This window comes from Haliaeetus leucocephalus, unplaced genomic scaffold (genome assembly GCF_000737465.1).
Source record: "Haliaeetus leucocephalus isolate CR32 unplaced genomic scaffold, Haliaeetus_leucocephalus-4.0 Scaffold173, whole genome shotgun sequence".
Lineage (NCBI taxonomy): Eukaryota > Metazoa > Chordata > Aves > Accipitriformes > Accipitridae > Haliaeetus > Haliaeetus leucocephalus.
The window spans coordinates 10,391,999-10,410,469 of NW_010972609.1; the positions used below are offsets into that span (position 1 = coordinate 10,391,999).

At 37.8% G+C, this 18,471-nt stretch overlaps 2 protein-coding genes across 6 annotated transcripts in view; both read right to left on the reverse strand.

The window, feature by feature from the left end:
* Positions 1–7,467, reverse strand: part of WEE1 (WEE1 G2 checkpoint kinase) — an 18,447-nt gene extending 10,980 nt beyond the window's left edge. Inside the window, exon 1 of the mRNA XM_010563800.1 lies at positions 7,420–7,467. The gene's annotated coding sequence lies outside the window, so the exon portion shown is untranslated. The remainder of the gene's footprint in view (positions 1–7,419) is intronic.
* Positions 1–18,471, reverse strand: part of ZNF143 (zinc finger protein 143) — a 50,630-nt gene that overhangs the window by 2,964 nt on the left and 29,195 nt on the right. The window contains exons 13-22 of one of the 5 annotated variants that reach the window (XR_774136.1): positions 17,361–17,588; positions 15,957–16,105; positions 14,101–14,262; positions 13,124–13,270; positions 9,832–9,950; positions 8,380–8,485; positions 7,779–7,876; positions 7,420–7,485; positions 5,904–5,942; positions 7–982 (exon numbers count right to left, since the gene is read on the reverse strand). Coding sequence is in view for 1 of the 5 variants with exons in the window: in XM_010563797.1 (XP_010562099.1) it covers positions 9,867–9,950; positions 13,124–13,270; positions 14,101–14,262; positions 15,957–16,105; positions 17,361–17,588 (770 nt within the window). In the remaining 4 variants the exon portion in view is untranslated. Of the gene's footprint in view, positions 1–6; positions 983–5,903; positions 5,943–7,419; positions 7,486–7,778; positions 7,877–7,910; positions 8,486–9,831; positions 9,951–13,123; positions 13,271–14,100; positions 14,263–15,956; positions 16,106–17,360; positions 17,589–18,471 lie in introns of those variants that run through there. The other 4 variants (XR_774137.1, XR_774138.1, XR_774139.1 and 1 more) reach the window with 4 other exon arrangements.

Here is an 18,471-nt window from a genome sequence, read left to right on the forward strand (position 1 = left end):
AGGGTGCAGCTCCCCGCCTCCCAGCAAGGTTGCTTTGCTCCCGTTCGGTTGCTGGAGGAGCGCGCCACCGCATGTGCCTCAGCACAGTAACAACTCCTTTTAGGCCAGGTGAAGGCGGCCTTTTTTAGCTAAGCCGAAGAGTTAATACGTTCCAAATACCTCTATTGGCGTGACTTGAAACGCAGTCAGAAACGCAGGAGCCTCCAGTACAGCACCCCGTGCTGTTAATGGTAACTCCTACGAGACATTTCTAAACGAATCAAAGAGTCTTGGCACGGCATATGCGATTTTGCAGCAGATGCCATTTAACAGTCAGGCCACCTCCCTACAGATGCCACAACTTTGCCTCTCGGCTTCGTTTTCCATCTCGCACCACCTTGATTAAATGTAACTGAACAAATAAACCTGCCAATCTCTCTCCTCTATCAAATCACCTTAAAATGAACCCCTTGGGTAACCCCTGAAATAAGCAGGTTTTTCCAGCCCCGGGAGCTCCAAACAACGCGAAGCAAGCCAGGTGTGCATCGCTGTTGAGTTTCTCTCTGCTTCCCCAGGCTCTCCGGGCAGGCACACCGTCCCCTGGACCTGCAGGTAGTGCCAGGGCTTTGCTTCCCTGAGAGCTGAGGGCACGCGGGATGCCGGGACCCTGTGGCACAGCCCCTCTTCTCTCAGCCCATGCCCCCCCACCAGCCTCCTCCCCGAAACCTACCTCTCCTTGCCTGGGGTACAAAAACCTCATCTGCTGCAAATGGCACACTTCGACAGTGAGCAGCACCAGTCTGTGAGTCTGAAAGCTCCAAAGATAACCAACTGAAACACCTAAGGCCCAATCAATAGAAAACAAAAGTTTGTACTTAACCATGCTTCCGTTGTTTGCCCATCTCCTGTCGCTGGTCTCCGATGTCTGTGGGCAGAAGCCTCACAAGCAACTTCGGACATGGTTCCAGCTCCCGTGGCCACAGCCAGGGCCCAGACATTCCTGCTGCTGAAAGAACGGCTGTGGTCAACAGTGGGGCTCGGAGGCCTTTTTCTGCTGCCTGCTGAAACTGGACACCTGTATGTCCAGCAGGTAATTATTTTTAGACAGATTTCTACTGAGGCCCAAACCAAAAATACCAGGATACATTTTTCTCCCCTTTTCACACCAGTGCTGTTTGCACAACTGCTGGTCTCCAAGCCCACGTGCTTTTGGGACCTAAGAAACACCATAGGGATGCTAGTGGCCCATACTCCACTTCTGCTAGCAATTCCTTTTTTATAACCTCTTCTGCCTGAAAACACCTGTTTCTCAGCAAAAAGCTGCCACGCAGGGTGGCACAACTGTCCCCACGGGCTCTCACCAGTACCCTGCAGGGACTGAACCTGTAGCGTGTGTGTGGGCGACTGCCTGTGCCACTGGCACTGTACGAACATAAAAGCATTTTAAATTAATTTGGCTAAGCGGACCAGCCGTCAATATAACTCCATACTCACACAGACTCCTTCTGCCTGCGCAGTGAAACAGTTTTGCTCAGAGCTCCGTTGCCTCAAGATGCATGAGTCACTACCCTTTTCTTTTTTGTAAGGCCTACATAGGAACATTTCTGCTTAAATATCACATCCCTACATATTTCTCACACTTTCAATGGCCTGAAAGCTTAAGACAGTTTTTGTTTTCAGGACAAGCAGCAGTGAGCCACGAGAACACAATTTTTGAGATTATAGAAACCTCTTGAAAACTAGTTTTAGAAAACTGAAAGTAGCCAACATAACCTATGAAAATGGGATTGGACAGCATTTACAGAGGTACAGCTACATCAAGCCATGTGCTGTAAACATGCTTGTGTGCAATTAATTTAGATTAATCACAATAATGTCCCATTAAAAATACTCATTTTTAAAACTGAAATGCACTGTGTAGCAAATACTAACTGAAGCATTCAAGTTTTAGAACAGTTGATGTAAGAGAAGGCTATTTAAAAAATATAACCTCCATCTCTTTCTCAGTTAATAGCCCACAGAGGGAGATGCAAAGCAATTCCTAGTAAGTGACTCAAAAATCCCAGCCACTAGCTGTGGCCTACTTCAGTCATATATGATGTTTCCTTTTCTTTAAAAAAGATTAAACAATTTAAGCTTTCAATGAATCCCTCGCCCTGAAACGTCGAAGCTGCAGTCTCCTTCTCAAACTCAACCTAAACGTAACTGGTGCTGCATTGCTTTCTGGAGTCTACAGACACGGGTATTTAGTGAGGGTAAGTGGCAAACTGAAATTCAGAAGCCCTATTGTATAGACTTTAAGTAATGAATTGCTGATCACTGGAACAGTTTAATTGGGACAAAATCAGATGGAACAATTCAGAGTTTGTACAGAGAAAGAAGTATTTCTGAAGAGAAGACAGATACGAGAGGAAAGGAAAAAAGGAAGAGAGAAAGAAAGAAACAGCAGTAACATAATTGTTTTAAAAGAAAGTTTATTTCCAAACCAAGAGCAAATAAGAAAGAGAAGTACTGATTAAATATGTAACTATAACAAAATGCATAGTTACTATATAAGGACCGCGTTCATAGGCTCTACATATGTGCTGTTCTAAATTTGCATCAGTTGTTCTTTTACTGTAGTTTGACAGGACCATAAACGGTTGTGTTGAAGAGAAGATGATTTTCCCCCAGACTGAGTGTGGCAACTCTATCCTGTCCACCATGACATGACTATAACCAGCATTAGGAGGGCTATAAACAGCCTCACTAAAAAGCACTGCAGAGCCAGTTCCCTTAGGCAGAGAGCACATTAGCAATGGACATCATCACAGGAGGAACAGAAGTGAGCAGGGATGAGCTCTGCAGGCTTCCACTGTGCCATACTCTCTGAGCCAAATTCATCCCAAATTCTCTGAAACTGATTAAACTGCATCTTTGAGCCTCTGTAGTTCTTGCAAATTAAAGCCCTGATTCTCCAAATAGATGTAACAGCACGTAACCTGATCTCCAGGCAGTGCCTGACTGATATTCCTACCAATTTGAGTGGTTTAAGGGTTTTCAGGGTATATTTGCAAAATTGGCTTGTTTTTTTCTTTTAATACTTGCTTTTAAATTAAAAAATAAGTATATCAGTCTGGTGCACTGAAGATTTTGCTACCAGAAATACTTATCTGGGGCAGCACACACTTACTGACAAACAGCTGCTTTTAACTAGGAGTTTTCAAGGGAAACCATTGTTCCCTCTTTTGTGGGTATCAGGGGAACCCAAATAATGGTGAATGGGAAAGAAATGGAACAATGGCCAATTTGTCTAGCTGTCAGAGGAAACTGCCACAGAAGTGGGTACACTGCCATCTTGTCAGGATTTCCTGCACTTATAAGTTAATCTGCAGTCTCCCAAAACCACTTTGATCAAATTGGAAGAGTTCTGCCAAAAACTGTATGAAACCCATTCCACATCAGCCAGCATAGTCGTGAAATTATGATGAGTTCCTCTTATTATGAGAAGAGTAAATGGAGTGAAAAAGCAGAAGAGGAGGAAGGTTAAGTTGCTTATATGAAAAATAGAAACACTACAGCCACCTGTGCCAGGGCTGTTGCTGGATAACTGAGAGCAGGGACAGATCTGTGCTATTCCCAGCTTTTCTCTTGGGTTCCAGCAGGTACCTAGGGACTAGCATGCTTGTCACCAGTGCCAGTGATGGCATTCCAGTGTTCACAGAAGGCTTGGCATATACAGGGCTAACAGGTCTCAGTGGTACTGTGCCAGCCAACTGGGAGATGTTGTCTCTGGGCCACTGACAGCTTAAAGGTGAACAGTTTAAAGACTATTTTATCTGGGGTTGTGCTCCTAACAGCTGCTGTTAGCTGGCAACCTCTTTTTATTTGTTACAAGGTCCAGAGTTGAATAGGTTCTTCATCAAAGGTGGACTTTGTGTCCAAAGACATGCCTGTAGTTGATGCTCCCAGTGCTTTTACTCTTTTTAGCCTATAGCCTGCATGCAGATAGAGCATTTCTCAAGGATGTATTCACTCAGGAAGTGTAAATAATAAGAGCAAGAGAACAAGGTGGAGAATAGAATGGGGAATTTGACAGCACCTAGGATGCTTCCCAAAGTAAAGAGCAATTTCTGGGCCCAAAATCTGGGAATTTAAGGGAAGATCTGAAGATACTCAGAAGTTATAATGTACAAGGTACATTAAAAAAAGCACAGGTTTTGCCAAGCAGTCATGTACAATTCAGTGTTTCTCTGTGACTATGACAGCATGCACTCTTAAGAGTTTTTAGTGACTTCATTTTTGCCTGTATGTCTGCCTCTTAACACTTGAAATATCTGCTTACAAAGAAAGTGGCAAAAGAATCTGTTCCTGAGATTTGCATTCAGATCAGAAATTCCTCCAAGACATCCTAAAAGTTGGAGAGACAGAATGATTGCTATGATTGAAAACAAGTACAATTAGAATGCCTCATTCCTGCGCTGAAGTGAAGTTAAAATGATCAGAATAGAAGTCAAGATTTTGTATCTGCAATTAAAAACCTCAAAATGTCTAATGCACAGAAACTAGTCACTACAAATTTACCAGTATCCCAAGCCTTCTGCCTTTTTCTCCTTCAGGGAACATGCAAAACCATAAAAGAGGTACTCGGCCTTTTTCCAAATTTACTACTATTCATTTTAATAATCTCTTACGCATGTCACTTAAAGTAAGACATTCTGCAAACATTTTTCAGAGATGCAGATAAAAGATAAAACGCTAGTAAGGGTTTCAAGAGGCTCAGCCACCTTCTTCCCACTAACACCACCCTCAGGAACCTACATTCAAAAATCTGTCTCTTACTGTCTTGAATATGTCTGTTTAAAAACAAATAGCAGCTAATCCTGTCTGTCCCACAAACCATTCTTGTCCTTTGATTTTCCAGTCATTACAACCTGTATTCAAATCTGAATTAGCTCTACACCAAAGCAAAAAGCCCACTGGAGATGTAGCTTTGGAACATTGTCCTTTCTCCATGAGCCTTCTACAGTCATGTGGTAGTTTCTCTTATGCCAGCAGACTTGCCAGATGTTAGGAAGTCAGCCTCTCTTCCTTGTCTTGCCTAAGATACCTGCTCAGAAGCCCCTCAGCAAAATACTACAGAATCAAGCAGTAACATGATGGAGAGTCTAAAACTCCCCAGAAAAGTAAGTAAAACACAGCAGCCAGTCAACCTGAAGGCTGGTATGGGATTTAAACAAAGGCAAGAGTAAAATGCTAGGATTTTGACAGTAACATAAGACACTTTTTTTAATAGAAAAAATTCTGCACAATCACTTGTGCCCTGAAAGTGTAAATTTTTGCCATGCCCTGAGTAAAATGCTTCAAATAATCTAAATGGAACAAAAATAATCCAAATAAAATCTCTTACTGTTTCAGAACCTGAGATGGATAGGATTTAAGGGGGTCACATTTCCATTAGAGAGAAATACAAAGAGCGTGTAGGACAAAAAATGCTTGCTTGTTGATACAAGCTTCTATGTTTATTGGGATAATTAAAGTCTGCTTTGAATATAACTCTCAGCTGAAAAAGTCTGGTATCACATTCCTGATAGGGTTAGGTGTCAACCACTTACTGCTAATGGTGATGGTCTAATTAGATTGTTATTTTCCTTTGACGAAGTGAACTTTTCTAGCAGAATGAAAAATAGCATCAAAGGAATGCCAAACTGCTGGCAACACCTAAACTGCATTTTAAAATACACGTAACACCAGAAAAAATGCTTGTTTCTATGCCTTATTTGGAGTGTAGTGTACTATTTACAACACAAGAACTGAAAATGGCTCTTGATTTTTTGGTCTCTTGTCATAGGGGTCCAAGGTTTCTATCAATGGAGCAAAGAATACTTTTGGGGGATCTGGTGTTCAAAGATATACTGCTTTGCAAAAAAAAAAAATAGGAGTACCTTACTGTCATCAACCAGCTGGAGTTTGAATTTATGCATCTGCAAAGACAAGGCATGTGTTAATTTCTCTTTTTCAAGACAAAAATGATGCAGGCTGAATAAATATATTTTTAAAGTTCCAAACAACTGTAAACAGCTGAACAGAACACAAGTTACCCTTCATTTCCAGTCTCTTAACGCTTATGAAAATCAGTTTGCTTCCCACCCAACTATTACTGAAATTTCATCTGTGCTCTATTTGAGAATTACACAGAAAATTTTACAGAACATTTAATTACTTTCATTCAATAACAAACTAAGAGTGACTAGAATAGGTCTGTTATAGGACACTAATGCACCTTGGTAAGTAGAAGCTATGGTCAGCCTAAGGTGTGCAATCTGACTAACCTCAACAGCTGTAGTGCTGAAGTTGCCAGATTCAGAAACACTCTTGATCAGATCCTTACTCCATACCATCTTTTCTTGGTGGCTAAATACCGATTAAATAGCTTCCTGTCCTTGGGGAAGGCTCCCTGACTCTGCACTCAGAAGTACACAGTATGCAGTGATTTTTCCATATTGTACTACCGCATGATCATCACAGCAACCAGAGCACCCAGTCAAACAAATTACTCCCAGCAGCATTTGAGGTGTTATGAGGGTTAGAAACTAGAGTAAAGTTTAGGAAGAACTGCCTTCCAAACTCAGACATTGTGTTTACCTGGACTATCAGCTCTGTCCTTCTCGTGTGCTAAGCAGACACCACATGCCTTTTCTCCCACACTGCCTGAATATCTCTGGTATCGGTCAGCTGATGGGTTGCTGAGATTAATTATACCATCAGGGATTATGGCTGTTTACAACTTTGTTGTCAGGCTTCAGGATTTACTCTTATAAAAACACAGTCTTCCAGCCCCAGCCTATTCATGTGTGCTTTGGCATTAGCTCTTTAGGGTAAAAAAGAACTGTCCTATTGTTATGCGTAGTGTGTCTGGCACAATAGGTCATCAGCCTGGAGCACTGAAAATAATTGCCTCTCTCTTTTTACTATCAGGAGAGGCACTGAACTACAGTAAAGAAAAGCAAAGCCCACAGTGGTGAAAAACCGTAGAAACATTTAAAAGTGAAAAGTTGACTGCAAAGTCTACAGAGATTTTGGGTTTATTCCTTTAAGGGAGGAGTTGGTGTAGGCCTGTAATTCAGATCTGAAAGAATTGTGACTGAGAATGCTGGAAATGTGGGAGCCAGTTTGTAAGAGGAAGTGATATACTGAGTTGCTTTATAGGATTCCTCTTTTACAAATTATTTCCTTCTAGTCTGCCAGAGCATTCCCTTTGAGACAGAACTTTCAAAAAGAGGAGTAAAATCTATGGGGAAAGGATAGAGATTTCTACTGCCAAACACCCAATTCTTTTTGTCATATTCTTTGTTTCCTCCTCCTGAAATTCTTTTCACCAGTATTCCTATCTAACTGGATTTAGTCCTGTCTAATCTCCACTACAGGTCCTTCCAAGACCAACACGCAGCATCAGCTTACCAAAACAGCTCCTTCCACTCCGGTCTGAATGGAAGCAAGGTAGAAAATTGCACAGGTCTCTCCACTCTGAAAACAAGTCTATTATGAATACAGGCCTCACAGCTAAGAAGCATATAATCACCTCAGCTTCTCTGTAAACACTAAGCAGTCTAAGTCAGTTTGGCTTATTTATTCAGTATGTTTTCCTTTATAGGGGTAGCTAGCACAACATGGAAGGACAACCTTTGACTTGGGAGTTTTGCAAGAATAACTGGTAAGACACCAGTAAGAGAAATAATTTTCAAAATACTTCACCTTTTCCTGACTAAGCTAGTTCTGAATGCCTTGCAGCAAATCAACTAGTATGAAAGAATACTCACATTTGTACAGCGGTCAGAAAATGTCCTGGGAAATGAGAAGAACTGAAGTTATTTCTTTGCTAAGTCAAAGCCACCGTTCCAGCCACTGTTTCCGGAAACTATTAGCAATGAAATTTAAGAAGAAAAAAAACCTTGAACATTCATGTCAAATGATACGTCTTTAATTTCTAAAAAGTGGTAAGTACTAAGAAACTGATCTAGTTGACAGGCAATTAATCCTCCTTGCATAGTACATTTATCTCCATGGGATATCAAGAATTACAACACTTCAGGAAAACTGGCACCTAAGTGAGCAAGCAGCCTCAATCCTATACAAAAGTTACAGACAACCTCAGTGTTTCCAAGTTACTACTTTGTAATAGATCCAGAGAATAGCCTTTGCTTTGCCCACATCTATCCCACAGTACTGTATTCTTTCACTGCACTTTTCAGTTGGCCATCTGTATGAAAAACATAAAAGGCTGCAACCCACACTGATACAGTAATTCACAATAAATTAGCTTCATTCTATTCAAACTTGGCCTTTTTGAGGTCAAATACCTCAAGGTACGTAGTTACAGACTTTATTTTTTATGTAAAATGTGTACCTCACAATACTTACAAAATGATTACTTGATTAACACTTCATCCAGAAGATGTTTAATCCTTCCTTCCCTTGAGAAGGTAAAAGGTGAGGCTTCAGTTTCAGAAGTGCTCTTGACACTCATCTAAAATAAGCACTGAATCTTACATGAAGCCAAAAAATTTTAACTTGCTTAACAAGCTTACTAACAAGACAAGAGTAAAGACACTTTTTCATATAAAAAATTTCAAAGTTACCTTTTACTGTATGTGTTAGACATATCTACAACAGATTTTTTTCCTTTACAGAATGATAGGTGGAGAGGAGCACTGTACTTACATCATCATTAATTAATCCCTTTTTTCTAGTAACTTGTGTCCTGATTTTCAAAAGCACTGATTATCAGCATATTCTAGGTACTGAATGGTAGCAGCAGGCACTCAGAACTGTTGAAAATGGACTATTGGTACTTGTACTTATGCCGCAAATGCACCATTTGAAAATATTCCTCTTGAAAACAGGTAGTTTACTTTTTAGTCAAAGTCGGTTGACTAATTACTATTTTAATCATTCTTGTAGTGTTTTAGAATGTTTAAAATAACTATTAACACTAATTACTTAATACACTATAGTGGATTATGATCAAAATTATTATGTCAAAAATTCAAGTTTATGATAAATAAACTTTGGAAAAATTTATACAAGGCCGTAAATAAATAATTTGAACTTCAGTCTCATTAAAAAGTAAAACAGTACGTCACACAACAATATCATCCTATCTAGACAATACAATCTTGCTATATTTTATTGCATAATAATTTGAGAGTAACATCTTAAGTAAAATATGTAAAGAAACAAAATCATTAGATTTACTTCCTTTAATATTGAACAACCAAAGTTTCTCCTTTGTACATAATCCAATTTAAAGATAATATAATTAGCACTTCCAGCATTAACAGTCTATATTTACAATGAATGAGATGGGGTGGATAATCTAAAGGGTATTCAAATCTGTATGAAACAAATCAAAACACGAAGATTTGCAGTAGGCTCAAAATCCAAGATTTTTCCATTTATGGAATGCAATTTAAAAGGCTTTGTTGTCTTTATTACTTGTAAGGGTTCCCAAAATGATGATTTTTAATAGTATTTTAAACATTTGAAATCTTCAGTAACGCCTTCATTATTTGTACATGACATTAAAAATTAATTCCAATACTTCTATTTAATTTTTCACTTGCTTGTAGACCAGTCTGAAATCTGATGAAAGGATAACAAGGAAATTTACTATATAATCCTAATTCCATATTCCTGAATATACAATGGTTGGAAGTAGATGATGTCAGTCCATTCCAAGGGTTATGTACACAAAACTTAGAAAATGTTCTTCACTCTTGCATAAAATGTGTACACAGTATCAATGAGCGGGGAACTTCAAAGTTTTTATGGGTTGCTGCTGGCATGGACCTTTGTTGATTGAAAATAAAATACCTTTCGCTCTATTGTTCTGGTAGCAGTTTTAGAAGTTAATCATCAATCCCTGGTGTTTCACCCTGTTGTATTCTGGAGGCTATTCTAATGGCTTCTTCCAGAGACTGTTGTTCTCCAAGCTGAAACAAATGAATTTAAACATAAATAAATCCAAAATACTACATATGGATATAAATGTGTAAAATAAAAAAAAAAATTAAAAGATGAAACCAAAAATCTAGATATGGATCAATACTTTAGTGCAAATAAGTGTGATCAGTATTGTCACACCTCTTCTGGGTAATATATACTAGCAGCTATCTAATCAGCATGACAATTAGATAGCTTCTGATAGCAAATGAAACAGAGTTTCTATGTATCTACCGAATAAATTTTCTTCAAAGAACTGCTGCACAGTAAACACATTTCATGACACACAAAGTAGATGATATTTCAACTTGGCAGATATAACAAAGCCAAGATAAGGCTTTCAAAAGTCATGGTGGCTGCTGAATTACATTTTAACACTGGCAAAGCAAACAAACATCTTCATTTTTCTTAAGTCTTTTGCAGGAAGCTAGCTCTTTGGAACACCATATGACATTAATATATATATATATATACACATATAAAAAGTGTACACTTATTGCAGAATCCTGACTGTATAAAAAAGCAGTCACAATGACACTGTTTGATTCTACAGTAGTTTAGAGAGGAAATTATCTTGTAGTTGCAACTACAAGGCCATCAATGTATTTGGCACTGTCAGAAGCAACATCAACCAACTCTGAATAAAGACAACTGGACACAATTTACAGAAAGAATCCATGGAGTTTTATAATATGTACACCATGCACGTATGCCCAGTGAAGAACACTGAAGGCAACCTCAACCTAACAAAAACATAACACTGGCCATTACCTATTGGCTCAGGAGAAAGATGCATGAGAGTGTGAAAAGTAAAACCAGATTATTTGACAGATGGATAGACCTAATGGGACAGTTCTAAATATCTCGTGTAACTTGCTTTTACAGTCACTGAATATCACATTCTGGAGCCACTCAAATCAAGACCAGCTCTGTTACCACCTCCTTAGGAATTCAATCTGGCTATCAGGCTATTGGCTTTATCAGTATTTAGAAACCAAATGGATTCATTTATTAGTACCAAAGTACAAAAGAGAAACAATCAAGAACTCAGGAATAATCAATAACATTTTAATTTTGAATTCTCTCTCTTATTTGTATTGAATATTTTAAGTTTAATTAATATAAAGATCCTTCACCAAAAGTTTCACTGCTAGTAACAAAAGAGGGACATGTGCAGAGAGTGCCTATGTTTTCCTTTCATTCAAAGGACACACTGCTGAGGGTACAGGTTACTTTTCTTAATTCCTCTCATGCAAACAACTGCCTTCTGATATGCTTTCTCTTACAGGCAGTTTTGATTACTGCCAAGTTAGCTTAAAAGACAGGAGTTCAGAATTAAGAGCATCTTGACTTTCATTGCTCTTCTATCAGCATCTGACTTGCTATTTTCCCTATAACAAAGGGGAAAATAACAATCCCTCATTTCTGCTTGAAGATATTAACACAATTCCTTTCAATCTGAGCTCTTACAAGAGTACTGTGCATACATACATTTAGACTGCAGCATTAATCCTGAGACTCAAATGCTCAAAGGTTTTGATCTCGTATTAGTTTCAGCAAATGTGAAGTTTGACGAAATTCCACATGCAAAGTATGTTTTACCCCCAGAAATGAAATTTTTGAGTGCATTTTCTGCATTTCTTTTTCTGTTTGAAGCTATTTCCAAGAACCTTTGAAGAACACATATTAACCTACACTGCTTAATACTGATTTGTTTAGAAACTCTTTTGAGCATCTCCTCTCTGCATAGCCACATTGATGTTCTTTTATAATGGTGTTTGTCAGAGCTAAGGCCCATCATGCAAACCATACTCAAGACAGTTGCATATACTCAACTGCCTTTGAAATTCATAGGGTGTACCACATCCATGAAAATTATCCTCCTCCTAATTGTATATTGTTTCAGGAGATATGGTTCCTGTCATTATCCATGTTCTCTAGAACAAAATGTGTGTCTGTGGTGATACCCAGACAACAACAGGATCAAACCTATCAAGTGTTGAGTCCCAATTCCACAGTAAATTTGAATACAAAGGTAGCTTCATTACATTCTCACTGGACTTATTTATGCATATAGTTAAGTACAGAATCAAAAGGGCTATGAGCTGGACCAAAAGTATTAGGCACTTTGCAGGACTGATACTACTATGCAACCCCAAATTTAAACTAATTCAAATCCTTTAATTTTACTTTGAGTTTAAAATTGGCTTCTGTCATTGGAGTGGCAATTTCCCTAAGATCCTTCGGTCATTTCTTTGACCTTTGACTGCAATATCATTTAAAGTGTTGAGTTTTTAAAATAGTAAATCTTCCAGATTTAAAATTTCCAAAAGCTTCTATTAACCTACCATCATATCATATGTAACAACAATAAAATATACACATAATTAATCTAATGTTTGAGTAAGGTAGCATATTGGGCATTATTTGTGCTAGAAGTTTAGTTCAACCTTCCAGTCAAGCCAAGCTTCCCTCTGAATAAACTATTCACAAAAATACTTGTCTAGGTTTTGGTTTTGGTTACTTTCTAGAAAAAAGCTTAATTTGTGCTTGGTTTCCACTTTCTTTTAAATTAGCCCAATTTAAATTAAACTCTTTCACCCCTAGAAATTACTCTTTCATTACAGTGTTTGGACAATGTGAGAAATTATTTACGGAGAGTGCTGCTTTGACATGTAAACAGGAGGTTACTATTTCCAGAGATTTCTGATTATTAAACTTTCTATATAACTGTTTACACTTTTTTGCTATTAGCATTTCAAGGTTTCAATAACATAAATTCAGTAATTTTATCTGTATAAGTTCATAGCAATTTACCCTTGAGAGTTTGGCTTTATACGTATCAGCTCTATATGTAATGCTGAAGGATGAATGAAAGCACTTTTCCACTGAAAACCCGTCACCCCATGAACGATTCAGTTGACCTCAAGTTTGGCACTCCCCTAACCTCCCCCTTTTTTGGAAGTTCTACAAGTAGATTTGGAAAATCAGGTGCTTATTATTCCTCTTCCTAACCCTATATATTATTTAAAATATGAGATCATATGGTTATGGACTCTTTTTTCAGGGAAGCCAAGCTTATTCGAATCGTGTTGCTACATGACCAGGAGCTTCTGGCTCTATGAGTAAGAAACACTCCAAAAAACATTGATCACCATCTTACCTGTACTGCAATTTGTGTTCCATTGGATGTAGCCAACAATGTAACAGGTCTAGTTTCTGTAGTCACTAAATGGTGCCCATGTTGCTGATGTCCCATTTCTGATGAGGCACTATGAAATGCTGCTAAGTCTTGAGCCACAATAGCAACCTTCCAAGACCAAAGGAAGAGAATAAACTAGATGACAGATCTGTTACTGACCCCATACAACAGTTATCTTCAAAGTTAAAGTTAAATTCAAAGCTGTGATTATTCATGAGCATAATTTTATTGTGCAAAAGATACATTTTTTAAGAAAGGTTGCCACCACTCTGTTCCCAAAGTTATCTATTAGCTCTCAAAATATAAATATCCTCAGAACTGCACAGAAGTTCAATAAATGTGCCTGTAAGCCTGTGATTATTTATACATACAGTGATTAATAAGTATCTTCTAAAATGCGCCACATGAAAATGAACAGTGGAATGCATTTTAACTTAAAGATTATAAAATTATATCACTATATTTCTACTAAAAAAGTTGGCTATTGTATTCATATATTAAAAACAAAACCACTAATACATACTTACACAAATGTTTCCTATCTGCCAAATAAATTACAGTCCCATAATATTAAGTGATAAAGTTACAGTTCATACTGGATTCTATTCTTAACTTTGCCACTCATTTACTATGTGACTTTGGGGAAAACGCTTAGCATTTCTAGGTCTTACTTTACATACACCTAAATGAATTACGAGACTGGTACCTCAGAATTTTTTCTTGGTGCCTGATTGTTTTTAAAACATCCTGCCATATGTTGATGTATAGCATTGGAGTAGAACATATCATACTCTTATGAGGGAAATGCTATGGCCAGGTCCTGAAAAACGCTTTACTTAGATAAATCAATGTGAATGACAGAACTGTGATGGCTTAGGTGCCTATTTTATATCATCTTATAAAGGAACATTACATATGTACGCAGGATAATATCTTACCTGCTGTCCTTCGGTGCCTTCTGCAGTAACCATCGCTACGGAATGTGTTCCTGCAGAAGAGATGACCGCATCATGGGCAGGGACTGTGATGGTGGTGCCATCTTGTGTTACCATAGTGATAGTATTGCCAATGGCCTGCATATCTGCCTGGGATATGTTGACCTGAAACACAAAATAATTCCTGAAGTAAAAAAAGGTTTGATTGCTGCTCAGGTCATACCCGAGTCTTAGCTTTTGGCAACATAATATATGTTTTTAAGTAAGATTTGAAAAAAAACCCCAATGATAAGCATTTGAAGTATAACAGCATGTATCAAACAAATTCCTGCTAGTTGGTTCAGCAGAATACTCCTGCTAGTTCAATTTCATTTGAAACAAAATGTGTAGCAATCCAGAACAAAAAGGCAACTTATTCTTAATAGCAGGGAAAAAATATTTTAAGCCTCGTGATCACAAGTAACATACTGGCCAAAAGATCTAGTAGCCGTTATTCTACTTCCTGACCAGCATGCTCATGTATTCCTTGAGAATCACCATCACTCTTTGGCCAAGTCCCAGTCTTGGACAAAGGGCCCTCATCACATTCATCTTACTGATTGGGATCTAATATTCCATGACCTTTCAGACACACATACCTGTTTACAGAAATAAAATCATGGCTCTCAGTAATAAGAAAAAGGATGCATACACTTTCCCCCAGAATCTACAACTCCATGTTAACCAGTTCATATTCCAAATAACTGCATGAGAGATTATCTATGCATGTATCTTACACAATGGACAATGCGATTCAAGGTAGTACCACCTGACATACTTTGATCTTAATGGAAATACTAAAAAAGCCTGTGAGGGCTTAGAATTTAAACCATGAATAAACAATTCATAAAAATTTAATGACATAAATTACAAAGTCTCCAGTATAAATGCATTAGGGCATCAGATACATGATTTGATGTCTGATTTACAAGGTAATAAAACATCCCAGAACTAAAGTCAAGCTGAAGGATAATTTAAATAAATGCAGGAATTCCACGTCAAGGCTTCTGCAGGCCTTCATTTTAGAGGGTAAAAATGCCAGTTACTTAGTATTGCTGCAATGTTCAGGGCTGGCAATGTAACAGGCCCCTTTAATATTTCATTTCCAATTTGAATTTAGAAAATATCTTTCATATGCTATTGGCATTTCAGCTACCTTTCCAGCTGAGATAAAAAGTTTTCCCCATATGCTTTCGATATATTGCCATAGCTAAACAAAAGAGTTGTGCTGAAATGCCCTCCCAATGAAATTTCTTATGAAATCCTTCAAAAATATATCCACAGGACTCCTTAAAAAAAATATATCTGCAGGAATTTTCAAGTGGAGGCAGTATCAAAGCATTCCTTATGCTCTTGTTTAATCATAAGAACTGCACACTTCCAAACAGCTTGTAAAGCAGGCACCTGGGCTAGAAAGACTTCCCACCTCCCCAAAGTGTGTGCAGACAAGATAACAGTGAAGATGACCATCAGATATTAATAATCAGGAAGTTCTGAGAAACCTCTGAAACTACGCTGTATACCTAACAATTGTTAAAATAGCCCATGCCTACTTTAAGAGTGACAAAGATAACAAGAATAGCCAAAAAATCTAGCTTTGTATTAATACAGTTTTCAGATGTCAGAGTATGTGGTTTAATTTAGATATTCCACACGAGGCCCAGCCCTGAACATATCCTGACCCAGCTCCAAGGAAGCTTCTTTCCTTAAGAAATCCATGTACATATTTATCAAGAATCCTAACTGATTTTAGACAGCACATGGAGTATCTGCAAACACCTGCCTCAGTTCTCAATATATTTTTGTCAGCTCTTACTTACATGTTGGGTTCCATCCTGGGATATTAGTGCTACTTGTTGACCTAATCCTGACTGCGTAACTGTAGCAACCTGTGCAGAAATTACATCTTCTCCCTCTACACCTGTTACATAGGTTATCTGGGAGCCTTTGAGAACATCTTCACCTTGACCTATTTGATACAAAGAAGGCAAACATAGTTTATATACTCTAAATGCTGCCAGAAAAACAAATGACAAGGATTGAGTGCCATCCTGGTTTGAAAGTTTTAAACACTTCAATGGAAAAATTTTAGTAGAAAGATGAGAAAAATAAAAGAAGGAAAGATATGAAAAGCAAGTCAGAAAGTCTGCTGTTTTGGGAACACAGGATATAATCTTTTAGCAATGAGTTTTAACGCACATAACTACTACACATAAAGAAAATATACATTTAGGTTATAAGCAAATATTAAAATGGTGACAAACAATTCTAATTCATTCATTAAATGTTAACCTCTCCATACAAGAGGCTCCATGCAAACACAACCAGCAGATTTTTAAAAGAGTTATTAATTAACAAACATACAGAAGAATACAGTGATGCCTTTGTGTGAAGATTTAGGCAAGTTCTTTATCTTAATAAATGTTTAACCTCAGCAAATGAATCTTATCATTCCCTTAAAAGAAAGAATTAAGACTATAGCAAATCTGCTTAAGGTATTCAGTGCAGTTTCCCACATACATGTAATAAAACAGCTTTTCTGACCAAAACAGTTTGCGTGTGTTTTTCCTATGTGCAGTCACATCTAAAAATCACAGTTTGACAAGTGGTATTTGTCCTACGACAATACTTCCTTCAGTCTTATCTTTTATAGTCATAGGATTCAATCCTCATGATACCATGAAAAACATATTCTAAGGAGAACTGCAGCACGTGAACTTGTTTTCATCTTTGCCACTAGAACAAAAACTGCTATTAATGGCAGCAAAACCAGCACAGTATCAGGGTGCTGCGAAGACAGATTTTCCTTTCCTCAAGGCACTACCCTTATTCATGCTCAAAAGACTGTCACCAACCATGGTGTTATACATACTCTTAGCAAAATCCCTAAGAAAAGTCCAGTAGGTTGCAAACATAAACATTTCAGATTCTCTCAGGTCCCTTCCCACATTCATGTTTACAGGAGGTTTGCTGGGCCTGCAACTCAAATTTCTCTCTTATCCCCAGGATGGCTATAAATGAGTTTATGATCTGGTCAATTACTCTCTCAGTTTCTGTTTACAAGTTGCCTACCACACTGAAAAGTCCTACAAACAAGTTAAATAACTTTATTAAGTACTTCAGAATTTTATCTATGCTTTCATTTCCTTGGTTATAAAAAACCAGCAAAATATTATCCAGCCAATTTTTTTAACAAGAAGAGATTCAAAGACTGAAACTCTAACCTGGAGGTGGCTCAAAAAAAGCCTCTTGTTCTTCTTCAATGGGCTCTGTGTCATTGTGTGCTGTCCGCTTGTGCATAGCAAGTGTAGAAATCTGCTTGTATGTTTTCCCACAGTGATTACAGTTATATGGTTTGGAATGAGTATGTACAACATGATGTTTGTATAAACTGGAATACTCTGTAAAACGTTTATCACAACCAGGAACTGTACAGACGTAGGGTTTCTCCCCTGTATGGAAAACCAAAAGCGACAGGACTTTATCCAGGATGCACAGAAAAAATTGACAACAAATTATATTTAATGACACACCTTCATTACCAACTATACTTCAATTTCAAAAACAACAGTGAAGCTCAAGCTCACAAAGTTTATCAATGCAGCTTCTCACTGTCTTTTTTTAAAAACTACTGCCAGCAAAAGTCGGGCCCTTTTTTCTTCTGATCATTCAATCTAAAACATCCTTCTGATGAAGACAAAATGATACAGCCTGAAAGGTACAATGTCAGTTTGGCATCATATTGAGAATTTTGTTCTTTTAATACTGGAAGCCCCATACTTTTCCTCAATGATCAGGTATGTTGAGACACCAGTACAATTTCACTGACTTTTGAGTCTTTAAGTTCTGAAGAAATCTAAAGGAAGCATATATTTAAACAAGTAAGGTTTCATATAAAAAACACCTTTCATTTAAAAATCAATGAAACACATGTCTAAATTACATTATAAACTAAAAAGATAATCTGAGAAACAAAACATACTTCTATGAAACTTGTCTGTGCTTCTATAAAATATATAAGGCTACTACCAAGATGATACAGCTATCACTGACTTTTACATTTAAGAACCTTCGAATTTGGGCCAATTATTTCTGCTGACTAACCCTGATAATCAAGTTGGGCTAAGTATTTTCACCTCCCGTCTATGAAAAGAAGGCTTTGACCACCGCTCCAGCAGCAAGGAAAATACAGGTGGGATGAAAGGGTGACTCAAAACAGCCAAAGTCAAGCTCAGACTTGTGCTTTACTGTTATTTATTTAAGAAACAGCTCACAACAGAGGCAAGCCCCAGAACCGTATTGAGGATTTAGCCCAATATCCACTGTTTTGCATTT